Here is a 12,473-nt window from a genome sequence, read left to right as displayed (position 1 = left end):
TTTCATCCTCTTTTGGGGGAAAAGATTTGACAAAGTCAGCTGTGTATTCCAGCTGTTTGGCTTGCCTAATCTTCTGGAGCACTTGACCAACATGCATTACATTCAAAATATAAATATAAAGGTCTTGTTGCTTACCTGTTGGGTTGGGATAGTTGATTGCTGGAAGAGGAAACAGAAAAACAAGTCAGAACAGCTAGTACTCCCTCAAATCACAAACCACAATCAAAGTCTGAAAATAAAACAAACACATCAAGAGAGGTCATAGATGCACAAATCTCCTAGCAGCATCCCTATGAAATGGCAGCGCTCTGTGTCTGCCTTGGTGATGGAACAAGATGCTGACTCTCTGATCCAAACAGATCTTAGGAAAACCCCACCTAAGGGGTGATCCCAAGATTGCACAGGGGAACCCTTCCGGCAGCACGAAGAGTTTCTTTCTGGAGCACCAGCTGGGATAGCACCCACTTAGGTATCAAATCTTGGTATCTAAGAAGGACATCAAAACAGTTTGAGACACTGTGGAAGTTCGAGACAAGAGGTACGCTGGGGACACCAGACACACCGTCACTCCACGGGACAAGAGGGTTGTGTGAATTCATGCAAACATAGGAGGAGGGGCATCTCTGTACTTTCTGTTAAACACAGGGTCCAAACTCCTGAGGGAAGTAAAGAAATAATAGGGTTGTAGGAATGGGGAGAGTTGTAAGATGTTTGGATGGTGGGGAAAGTTGTAAGATGTTTGGATGGTGGGGAGAGAAGCATGGTCAACGTACATCAATGGGATCTGGGAGTCAGGGTATGGGACAGAGCTACAGGTTTACCGGTGACTAGTTAGGACAGGAGTTGTGCATGCAGCTCTGGAAAGAACTGAAGCCTCCTGAAATCCTCTTACTTTTATGGGCATGTGGTTAATATGCAGTGCCCAGTGGCTGTCCCCTAAAACATGCCAGTGTACCACAGGAAGCTGCAGCATAGCCTGATGGGGAACTGGGCTCTCCTGCCCACGGAGGGCAGGGTGCGAGCCAGAGCTGCTGAGTGAAGGATGAGTGGAGGCTGGACCTCAGAGGTCTCTACCTACTGCTCTGCATTGACGGCAATAGCCAAAATATGGCCAAATGTGACAGCACCGTGCCATCAGAACTCCATAGAGCAGAGGTCCACCCAAGGGTCGCAGAAGGCAACATCTACGCATGTCCCTAGGCCTGAGGCTCAGACCTGCTCTCGTAGCCAGGACCAAGGAGGAGACACCTACGTTCCATGTACCGGATGATGCGGGCAGCCATGTCTCCAGCCCCAAAGCTGGTGATGGGTGTCAGGCGAACTTCATAGCTCTGAGGCACTTTCAGGTTGGGCAAGATGTGCTCCAGCAGCAGGCCTTTCTCCATTTTCTGCACAGGAATGAAGGTCTGGATGGTGTTTCTCTGAGCCAGCTGCACAGAAAAAGAGCGCAGTGTTATGAAAATCCTGAAACTGGAAGCCTGGGAGATCCTACCCATCATCCAACACCCTGTTCCTCCTCTTCCTATACAGACAAGTTTATTAATGAGATTTTCATGCAGAATTGGTTTGAAAATTCCCACTTCTGGTACAGAACAGTGATCAGGAGCCTGAGCTCTCCCTGAAGGGAAGCCTTGGGGTCCTCCTGACAGGGAGCACAACCTGAACGACAGGTCCAGGAGCAACTCTGTCAGAACCAGTGTCTCCAAGAGGGGAGGAATGAACCCAGCTCACCTCCATGGCCACAAAGCACGACATTTTGCCAAGATACCCTTCAGTTCACAATCACTGCTGCAGAATTCATTCATTTGCTGCCTGGGCCCCACGGCATTTCATTTGGTGCCTCACTGGGACCTGTCTACTGCCATGCTTTCTCAGCACCCTTCCGCAGGATCCATCCTAGCCTATGCTGCCTCTGCACACCACAGCAAGGGGTCTAGTTCAAGTCAGTGGTCCTCTGGAGTCGCTCACAGGCTCCCTCTGAGGAAGGAGCCGAACCATGCTCGCTGAACCGCACCAGCTGAACCTTGTTCAGTTTGCTAAGGCAGCAAGGAAGTTTCAAGAAAACAATGGGAAAAATACTGTTGTCAAAATCACCACCACTAAAAATGATGAATTACGTGTCAGTGAAACCTCCCTGCCACAGTCACGCTTGCTTGGCAGGGGAAGGACAAGAACAAGGATTGCACTGTGAAGATACAATTTCTTGCCTGTTGCTGTGCAGCTCCTGGATTCTTGTGGCAATATATGTTATTGGGTCTGCTGGCCCTGGTAAAAAGACCTTTGGCAGGGCTTTCCATGGCCTAGTGTTCACTGTCCCAGACACTAAGCCTTCCCCTGCCTCAGACATATCCTCTAGGCTGACAGGTTTCATTGCAAAGGCAATTCTCCTGATAGACAGGCTCAGTGTTTGTCATTAACTCTGAATTTACAGGATTACTGGAACAGGGATGCAGGGAGGAAGGTTTACAGAAAATCTGTTGGTGTGGAAAGTGTGGGGCAAGAAGATGGGGGTGAGGACATGGCAGGAGTGAAGGCCATCAGCAAGGCAGGGCAGGGGAGCACTGCAGGCATGGCACCTGATGAAAACAAGCACATCAATCCCTCCTCTCCCTGCCTCCAGCCTCAATGCGCAAAAATGTGAATTGAAGCTCAGAAGCAACAGCTGCCACTGGCGATCTTCCTGCACCACTGCCCTGTTTGTTTCCAACACGGCCAGGACCCAATGACCCACCTCTTCACCAGAGCTGATCTGCCCACAGCTTGGACAGTATTCCCAAGCAAAGGGCCAGGGCTGGACCAGATCCTGCCACAGTACTGTGTCAGGGCAGGGACTGGCCCCTGCTAACCCAAGGCTGCATGTGGTTCTCACAGTGAACAACAATGCTGTACCTGCCTTACTTCAAAGAGACCTTTGTACCTGAACAGGTCAGGGCACAAGTTGCTTGAGGAACTGCTTTCTGCACCCTCCTCCCCCAGACAAGGTGGGTCAAAGGACCAGGAACAGCTCCTGCACCTTCCCCCAGCTCGGTGCCCTCCTGCTAGCCACCTCGGAGCAGCCTCAGTGGGCAGGACCAGGGCAGTGCCTCTGGGAACCAAGCATCAACTTGGCATCAGGATACTGCCAGGATCCATTCATATCAACAACGCCCCATCTGCACGCAGACAAGCTGGGTGCTGATCCAACTGGCATGCCTACCACTTAGCTCTCCCATCTGCCGGCCCTCCGCACCACTGCCTTGCCAAGCAAAAGTGGAGCTGGCTCCCAGCGACCACGACCTCACCTGGGATCATTAGCACCATACCCCCAATTATCTGGGAGGAGAGGAGTGGTCACAAGCCAGAAGCAGGAGCCTGGAGCGGTACGGCTCCTGGCACAGGGCTTTTTGGGGAGTGGAGCCTGACGGGGGAGACTGGGGGCAGCTCCTCCCCACAGGCTGCCATGAGCCGGGGCACTGGGAAGGCAGCCAGCAAACAGGAGGAGGTCAGGAGCCATTTCCCTTGTCTAGACATAACCTTTAGAAGAGAAACAAAATGGAGAGTCGGAGAAAAACCTGAGGGTGAGATTCAGACAGTGCAAATTCCACCTCAGCTGGGAGTTAGGTGGAATTTGGGTATCTAAAGCCTCTGGGAGCAATGTCAAATCACTTACTCCCCCATATCACCTAATCCAGGACAAACTGAGAAATCAGCCTCCAGTCTGGACTGCAAAGCTCTAGATCCCCCAGTTGAGTTTATCCTCAGGGGCATGTGGGTTTAGCCAAATAAATACCTGGCTGGCACCCAGGTTTGGCTGTGAAACAGAAAGTAATAACAGCACGTATGCCCTCCATGGGTCGTAACTGTCCTGCTTCCCAAGAGAAGCATCATTAAGTAATGGGAAAGGTACAGCTGGGGACTAGCAGGTACCTCCTCTTGGAGTGTAGGGGAAAAGTTTTACAAGGGGCTTTTCCCTCCATCAAATACTTTGGACCCAACTCTTCTCTCAGCATATGTCCTGTCTCTATTCAACCTGCAGCTTGGACAGACACAGCAACTATCTGCCAGCAAGGCTGCCTTCCATACATCCTTATTACAGTCTCTACAGTCCTGGCATCCTGACAGAACTGGTCCAGGATGTCTTTGGAAAGGCTGGCTCTGCTAGGTGAAAAGCAGCACGGGTTAAATGTCTCCCCTGGGCTAGCTGCAGCTGTCAAGAGAAAGGGCCAGGTGTGCTGCCAGCACAGTTTAAAGGGCATGAAATTAGTGCAAGGGAGAAGAAGGGCACAGCTCCAGCCAGCCGCTTGCTTGTGCGTGCTTGCAGTCACTAGCACAGGTCCAGCAGACAGAGACATTAAGGCCAAAGTCTGGCTCTGCCTCTCCCTCCCTAAACATCCTTTGCCTCCCTGATTGCCAGCAGCAGGTCTGTGCAGAGCTGCATGCATCAGTCTAGTAGGAACTCATTTTTTAATCCTCCACTTCAATCATCTGCTGTTGCCCTCATTCTCCTGCTCGGTGTGTCCTCTTCTCCCATACTACCCTGGTATCTTTTTCCCTCCACCCCCTCCTCAGCCTCCTTCCTCCTGATCATGCTGGCCCAGTGTTCCAACTTAATATTGCTGCAGTGCAGTTAATAAAGCAGAGACAGGCGCAGAGGACAGTGAAACACTGGCCACCTTATTAGAGATGCTGAAGCCTCAGTGGAGGATCTCACGCAACAAGCTCATTCATCACCAGGCTCAGGATGCTGCCAGGTGGGGCCAGAACAAGAGCACAGTGCAACGCACAGCCTCATCTCTGCCTTCACCACCTTTCATTTCGAGTATCAGAGGCAGGGGGTGGGAAAAAAACCAAACAAACCCAGAGCTTCTACCAGTTGGCTGTGAATATCACACAGGCTGCAGAGGGGAGAATGTTCTTGCGGAAAAGGTCCACTAAAAATGCCTTACAAAGGGCAAAATCAGCCCTGCGTGGGACACATGCATTCACATGCACAGTGTGCAACCTGTCCCTTCTCCTGTCACTTGTAAGCAGTATTAACCATCAAGGGAGAGCACACTCACATGTTTATATGTACTTAGCCATCAGGCCTCTGGGACCTGCAAACTAGGTCTGCCTTTTCTCATTCCTCACCATCACATTCTGTTGGTAGGTATTGTCTGCTCAGTCCCCTGTCTTATCATTTGAGCTGGCTCCTGATGCTTAGAGAGAGCTTGTCCCACCGTGGCCAGCCAAGCCAGCTCATGGTCCAGGAACACACACCAAGAGCCTCAGAGAGAAAAGCAGGCTGCCACACTACCCCTGCCCCCTGCTTCCATCCCAGCTGGGATGCTGTCACAGCAGAGGGGTCCAAAAGTATAACACTGCTACATCTATGTTTTCTGTTTATGTAGGCTGTTAAAGGAAAAAAAGGATGTTCTCAGACTGCATGATGTTTAAGCCAGTACCTATCAGCCAACAGATATAATAAAGCCAAAGGATATTAATAAACACATCTGCCGATAGTCATTGTTGCAGTCCTGCTCAAGAAACTGCACCATGGATTCATAAGACCACGATAACCTACCTGTGCTGGGAATTGGTGTGACCTGCGTAGCCACATATGTGATCTCAGAACTAGCTGCACATTAAGCAGCTGTGCATATTTGTTTGAGGGAGAAATTAGAAAGAAAACCTGTTTCATCACCAAGTCCCAGGGAACTGTTGCAAACGCCAGCTAGAAAAACATATATTAAAATCATGCAGATTCCCCAATAAGTTGATCAGCGCAAAGGAGCTGCTCTTTGGGCATCCAGCTTCCCAGCATTGCTATTCACTCCTGCTACCCTCTCCTTACTTCTCCCACTTCTTCAGCAATTTCTCAACTCAGGGCGTGAGTGCTAGCTCTGCTTTACAGTATCTCCCCTCAAAATCCTTTCCACACACACTTACTCTCCCTCCCTTTTTTCTTAGCCTCATTCAAATTCCCCTTGCTGCTCCTTCCTGCAGCACAAATGAGATGGGGGTTGCTGCCCGCACTCCCACTCTGTCCTCACCAGCTAACCACAGACGTGGGCTGCTGCAAAGGCTCCCAGCTCCCACCCCCAGCCACACCAGCCTCGCTGAAGGCAGAGGGGACGGCGGACAAAGGCAGGCTGGTGTGGCACAGCAGCCTTGCACGCAGGGTCCCTCCCTCTGACAGGATCTTCCCCTTTCTCTGTACAGCTCTGCAGAGGAGCACAACAGAGAAATGCTGTCCCCAGCATGTGTGCAGGGGGGGCATTAGGCTGAGTTCCCCCCATCCCACCTCTCCCCTCCCATCTGTGAGTGTTGGGACACTGGAGAGAAGACGTGCATGGAACCAGGAGCTGTGAGGAGCCTGATGGTGCAGGAAGCACAGGTATCTCAAAAAGGTCTGAAAAGAAGTATGGGGCAATAATGTGGAAAAAATAATCTTCAGCTGCCGGTGCAGCTGGTGGGCTTCACCCTTCAGCAACCAGCAATCAAGGTGGTCTTCAAAGCTCAGTGCCCTGACAGCAGCAGGTGTGAGGGCATCCACCTCTCTCATGTGCCCGGAACAGTCAGTCTCATCCAAGCTGCTCAGCTTCTCATCAGCCACAGACATCCCTGTTTAGTGCGGTCTAGGGGCCAGAAGGTGATAGCAGCAGAAAGGCACTTTTTCTCTGGCAGGCAATACCACTCAGGGTGTGAAAGAACCTCCCATTTTCACCAGTTCAGTCTGTTTGCCAAGAGACTTGGACACATTATATAGCTCTGTCTTAGTGTGCTGCAGGCATCATCTCATGATTTCCCCTGTGGCTGTGACTGCCATGAACTCATCCCAACAAAGTCCAGCTAAGACACAGCTGCTCCCTTCCAAAGGGAGTGTTGTTCATAAAGACCAGACACAACCACACCATTACCCTCACCATGATGGGACTGGTAGCATCCGTGGCCTTAAACTGGTGACAGCCAGGAAAGATACTCACAAGCACCCCATCCTAGGGACTGTAAGAGGCTGACCTTTGTTACGGTGCTGGTAGCAACTTCTGGGATCAACATGGGGCTCTGCAATACAAAATACCCTGCTACCTCAGCAGATGTGCCTTGCCCTCAGTTTGGCCCCCAACTGCACCTCCAAAGCTACAAGATACCTTGCAGAGAGGTAAATTCAAAGATTTCAGATGCCACAAACTTCTTAAAGTTAAAAAAAAGGATGATGTCAGGATTTATGTGTTTCAGAGTTTATAGCGTCAAAGACTGACAGCAAATTATTCAAAGGCCAGACCCATTTTCCGTTGCTGGAGAATAAGAGCCCAGAAGATGAGTTCCATGGGTAGGAATAAGAGCACTGCATATTCCTTGGAAAAGAGGAATGAAAAATGCTCAGAAACAGAGGCAGGAGGGGACAGGGAATTGTAGAATCTCTCCTGAACATGACACTCCAATATTTTTCACAGTGATGGAAAAATATGCCATAAATCTGGCCCTTCTCTCTCACTTCTTCCCATTCACTTATGACATATAGCAATGGATCGAGATTCTGGTCCTTGGCACCACAGGGCAGAGCAGAGGAAGATGGTTTGTCTTTGACATTGCAGTTGAGCACCACAGATTTGATTCTTGCTCTCTGTATTTTAGCAGAGGGATAAAACATCTCTGCACTGGCAGCCCCCTCCTATCCTCCAGGAGTTCAGGGAAGGGAAAAACATGGCCATGTTCAGGGACCCAGCAGGGGAAGTACACTCCTGGCTGACAGAGCCCAGTCCCCTGTCACCACAGCGGCTACCTCTTCTTACTCATTTTATGAATGTACCACAATCCCACCTTAAAAGCCGTTCCTATTTAGCCTTCTCCTTCTGCTGGACGGCTGTTCCAGAGCCTGACCACCCTAATGTTCTCATTTCCAGCCTGAATTTATTCACAAGCAGCTTGCACCCAGTTGATCTTGTGCCAATATTGTCCTTTAGCTTAAATGGCTCTTTTCCCTCCCTGCTGCTTGACCCCCTGATGTTTTTATAGACAGCAATCACACCACCTCTCAGCTTTTGCTTTGCTAGGCTAAACAAACTGAGCACTCAGAGATATAACAGAGATTCCCGCCTTCCCTGATTTACTCTGTTATCCTTTCCTGCATGATCCCACTTGCTGGAGTTCAGCATCCCAGCCCTGCACACAAGATACAATAGCAGTTCTCCACCTTGCCTGGAAATACCTCAGGCTTCACCTAGGAGTATGTTTGCCCTTTTTCACACCTGCATCTTATCAGCAGATCCTTGAAGTCAACTCACTCACCCACATCATTCCTCCACTTCAGTCAATTCCCATTGATGAGCTCTCAGCCTGTAGCAGATTCCTCTGATAGCACTCTCCACATGCATGACCTTGCATTTGTACCACTGCATTTCATCCCACCTGAACCACTCAAGTAGTTTTCCATCTTTCAGATCTTCCTTACGATATCCTCATCCTTCACTGAGGTGGCATTTCCTCCCTGTCAGCTGCACAAGATTTCAACAGCATGATCCTAATAGAGGATTCTGCTGGTATCAGCTATGAAGAAGATGCCTGGCCACTCTGGAAAAGGCATTCGGGTAAGTTTTGGGCAGTAGAGAAATTTGGTTTGGATATGAAGACAGTGATGGCGACGTTTCTTTAAAATTTCTTGTCAAACTTCCTGTGCCTGTCAGATTGGATTAAAACATTTTCCTGGGTTAGTACTTCATCACCACCTTGGATGGAAATGATGTCAAGCATTAATAGCATCAATTAAAGGGCTAGGATAAGCTTAAACTTGGATTTATTTAATTTTCTTTGCTTGACAACCATTACTCATTAGGGGTTTCCAGAGCAAATACTCACATTGCAAACATAAAGTTGGTATTTGCCAGACAAGCCCACCAGTGAACTGAAATTCATGCCTATGCTGTTCATCAGTCAAGCATACAGGTTCAGATCCTGGGGTTAAACAAGCCAAAGCAAATCCATTATTCAGTCTAAACACAGAGTCCCGAAAGCTTTTTTTCCTAAACTGGCCTTATCAGAATGGCTCCCTTTCTGGTCTGAAAAATCCCCAGCTCCAAAGAGAGAAGCAACTGCAACCTCCAGTAGCTACCTAGGACAGCCGGAGCTATCTAAGCCAGAAGACAGCCTCCCTCTCTTCCTCTTGCACATGCAATCAGCTGCCCATCCTCATTAGGTGCCAAGAGCAGCAGTTTACAGCTTCCAGAGAAGCCAAATTGGTGCTGTCATGAATTACTGTAAGTGCTTGTTCCACACTCTTCAGTAATGTCTTTCATTAGGGGCTGATCAGAAAGCAATATGTATTTTATTAGCATATGTTCCCTGGTCTAAGAAGAACAGACCTAATCTTCACTCTGTCAGGGAGACAGTGAAGTAAAAGCCTGAACTGAGGCACAGCATGACTGGCAACTTCACAAGCCATGGGCTTACTGGAGCATCGCACAGCTGCACGTTCTGAGGAGGGGGAGCCCAGGAGCTGGAGAAGAAAAGGGGTGAACTAGCACCTGAGTTCAGTGATGGATGGGAAGGGAGGGAGAGCCACGGACTCCCCAGTCTGTGCAAGGAGCCTATGCTGCTGTCATTGTGGTGGGCACTGAGCAGACAGGTTACGTGTATGCCCAGCTATGCTTGTTATCTCCCTCCTACTGTCTTACAGCTGTATCTTCGATCCTGAAGGCACATGTGGTCCTTCGGTTGAGAAAAGAAGTTCTATACTGCTGCTGCTGCAAGATCCTACATGTACTCGAGTACGGACTGCAGAGCCTGAAATCACCTGTCTGCAGCGTGGGCATAAGCTGAATAGGGGACAATATCCCTTGTGTGGCTCCACAGCCCACTGCTGCAGGGAACAATGGTTCCAGGCTCTTTTGAACTTCACATCTGGTAATCAGCACTAGTGGCTCAGTGCCTTACTGGATCCAGCTGTATACTTCATACCCATCCCTAATCTTAGTGAGCATAGTCTCCTCGTCCACCCATTTCTTGCAGTGGACACGACTGCTTGCAGCCAGACCCACGTACATGCCTACGCACCACGCTGTCAGCACGTGCGGCTCCAGGAAGCAAAAGCAATCTGGCTCTGCGTAGCCCAGGGCTGCCCAGCTGCAGTCAGGCTGAGCTCTGAGCCATTTTGTCTATAATATGGTTGTAGCTTACCAAGGAGACACGCTCCACCAACAGGAGTTGCCATCTCCCAGGCTTCTCTTTTTGGGTTGTCTACAGACCATGGCAGAGCTCTCTGCTAAGGCACCTTAACCCTTCAAAAAACAATCAACAAAGGATGGGGCTATTGCTTACTGGAGCAGAAATGGCCTTTGTGTGGGACTCTGGACTTCCCAGTCTGGTACGTGTAATGAAGGTATATAGGCAATTATCATTCCAGAGCCTACAGACCACCTCTAACTCAACTGCATTTGCAGTCCTGCCTCTAGTAAAGAACTGGCAGGCAGCACAGCGTGTGCAGGGAGAGCCATATAGCCCTTCACATCGCTCCATGCTGCCTGCACTGACAGCATGACTGCGTACATTTCATTTCTTTATGAAATACAGCCAAGACATCTACCTAGTGCCTACTCCTGCCTCTTTGTCACTAGCTACAGGAAAGACTACATCTCTTTTCCAAACCCTTCTCCCTTCACACACTTTCTCCCCTTATCTCCAACATGTGAGAGCCAGGAAAAGACACCCAAAACCAAGAACAAAACCAAAAAAGGAAGCGGAAACAAAAGAAAGAAGAGTTGGAAAATAGGAGGGTGAACAGGGAAAGGGAAGAAGGCACACAAAGAAAAGACTGAAGTAGTAGTAGGAACATGGGCTGACTGCTGAAAACAATGGATGAGCAGAGCAAACGGGAGGAAGCTGCACCACAGCCTATCAACAGAGACTTTCAGAAAGACTCAGTAACTAGTATGTACCCCTTGAAGCCACCGAAGGAGTGTGGATAAGAGACGCACACAAAGGACTCGCTTTTGTCTTTGATACCTGGCAAGCGTTTTTCATCCTGTGCTCAGCTTTGTAAAACACAAGCCAAAAGCCTGCTGGATACGAACAAGCATAATGGTGTGAAAACAACATCTCAAGCCTGCAAGGCTGATACAAGGGGTATATTGGTTGGGGGAATGTGATTATCTCTTCTCTCACATTGTCCGTACCCTGAATGAGCACTGAACAGTGGTGTTAGGAGCTAGAGACAGATGAGATTTTGCTACCAGATGTGTTTTAAGACCACATGAGCCTTTCCAGTGAGATTATTTGTGCTGTTTTTCTCAGGCACTGTAACTATTCCAAACAAAGCTAAGAGTGGTAGAACTGTTTGTAATTATACAAATTGTACTAGGCAAGCCAAACAATATCCTGCTTTCTCTCTTGCACAGTCAAGTACTTGAATTGCATTAGGAGTAGCACTTATGAAAAGTGAGTGTTGAGACAAAATCTCTGCTGCAAGACACCTTATGAATGGTAAGCCACCTCGTAAAACTCTCAGTTACCTTATGTATTGGGTCTGGCTGAGATGGAGTTAATTCTCCCCATAGCAGCCCTCACAGCGCTGTGCTTCGTATTGGTAGCTAGAAAGGTGGTGATCACACCCCGATGTTTTGGCTGCTGCTGAGCAGCGCTCTCATGGCATCAAGGCTGCCTCTCCAACCTTCCCCCCTCCCCACTAGGCTGGGGGTGGGCAAGATCTTGGGAGGGGACATAGCCAGGACAGCTGCCCCAAACTGACCACAGGGATATTCCGTACCATATGACGTCTGCTCAGCAATAAAAGCTAAGAAAAAGGAGAAAGGCAGGGTCGGCATTTGTTATTACATTTGTCTTTCAGAGCAATTGCTATGCATACTAAAGCCCTATTTCCTGGGAAGAGGCTGGACATCACCTGCAGATGGGAAGTAGAGAATAAATCTTTCATTTTCCTTTGCTTCCATGCATGACTTTTGCTTTAATAAACTGCCTTTATCTTGACCCATTAGGGTTTTTTTTCTATCTTATTTTCTCCCCCCAAGTCCTGCTGAGGAGAGTGAACAAGGGGCTTAGATGGGCACTTGGCATCCAGCCAAAGTCAACCCACCACACCTTCCTTACTTTGCATAATCAGAGAAGAGAAATGGTACCCTGAGACTGAGGCATAACTAACGTGCCACTGCTCATATTACCAGTTTTCCCAACTAACTGATTACAAATGATCTGTGGACCAGGGATAACAGCTCAGGAAAACCACGAATCATACTGAAGAGCAATTTATGAATGCAAAAAGACAGAATTAGTCAGACTAGTTTGTTAGGCATCGTTTGCTAAGCTCTTGTGGGCCAGGGGAAGACTCAATAGCAGCACGGGAAGATGTTAGGCAGACCTAAGGGGGAAACCTCATCCCACGGCTCCCAGCCTTTTCCACTGAACTCACCTAACCCATCTGTGCTGGTCAGGCCTGTGTTAAACTTCCCTGGCCAGCCTTATAGAAATGCCTGTGATCCTCTGACTGACGGGGCTAACAGCCA

At 49.1% G+C, this 12,473-nt stretch overlaps 1 protein-coding gene across 2 annotated transcripts in view; it reads right to left on the bottom strand.

Annotated features, from left to right (window-relative positions):
• The window catches only part of MDGA1 (MAM domain containing glycosylphosphatidylinositol anchor 1), a 154,993-nt gene that overhangs the window by 38,596 nt on the left and 103,924 nt on the right, over positions 1–12,473 (bottom strand). For both annotated transcript variants that reach the window (XM_056357701.1, XM_056357702.1), the window contains exons 11-12: positions 1,253–1,430; positions 136–159 (exon numbers count right to left, since the gene is read on the bottom strand). In XM_056357701.1, coding sequence (XP_056213676.1) covers positions 136–159; positions 1,253–1,430 — 202 coding nt within the window. The remainder of the gene's footprint in view (positions 1–135; positions 160–1,252; positions 1,431–12,473) is intronic.

This window comes from Falco biarmicus, chromosome 12 (assembly GCF_023638135.1).
Source record: "Falco biarmicus isolate bFalBia1 chromosome 12, bFalBia1.pri, whole genome shotgun sequence".
In the NCBI taxonomy this organism is placed as follows: domain Eukaryota; kingdom Metazoa; phylum Chordata; class Aves; order Falconiformes; family Falconidae; genus Falco; species Falco biarmicus.
The sequence above is the reverse complement of the archived record's forward strand: the minus strand, read 5'-3'. Positions and strand labels throughout refer to the sequence as shown.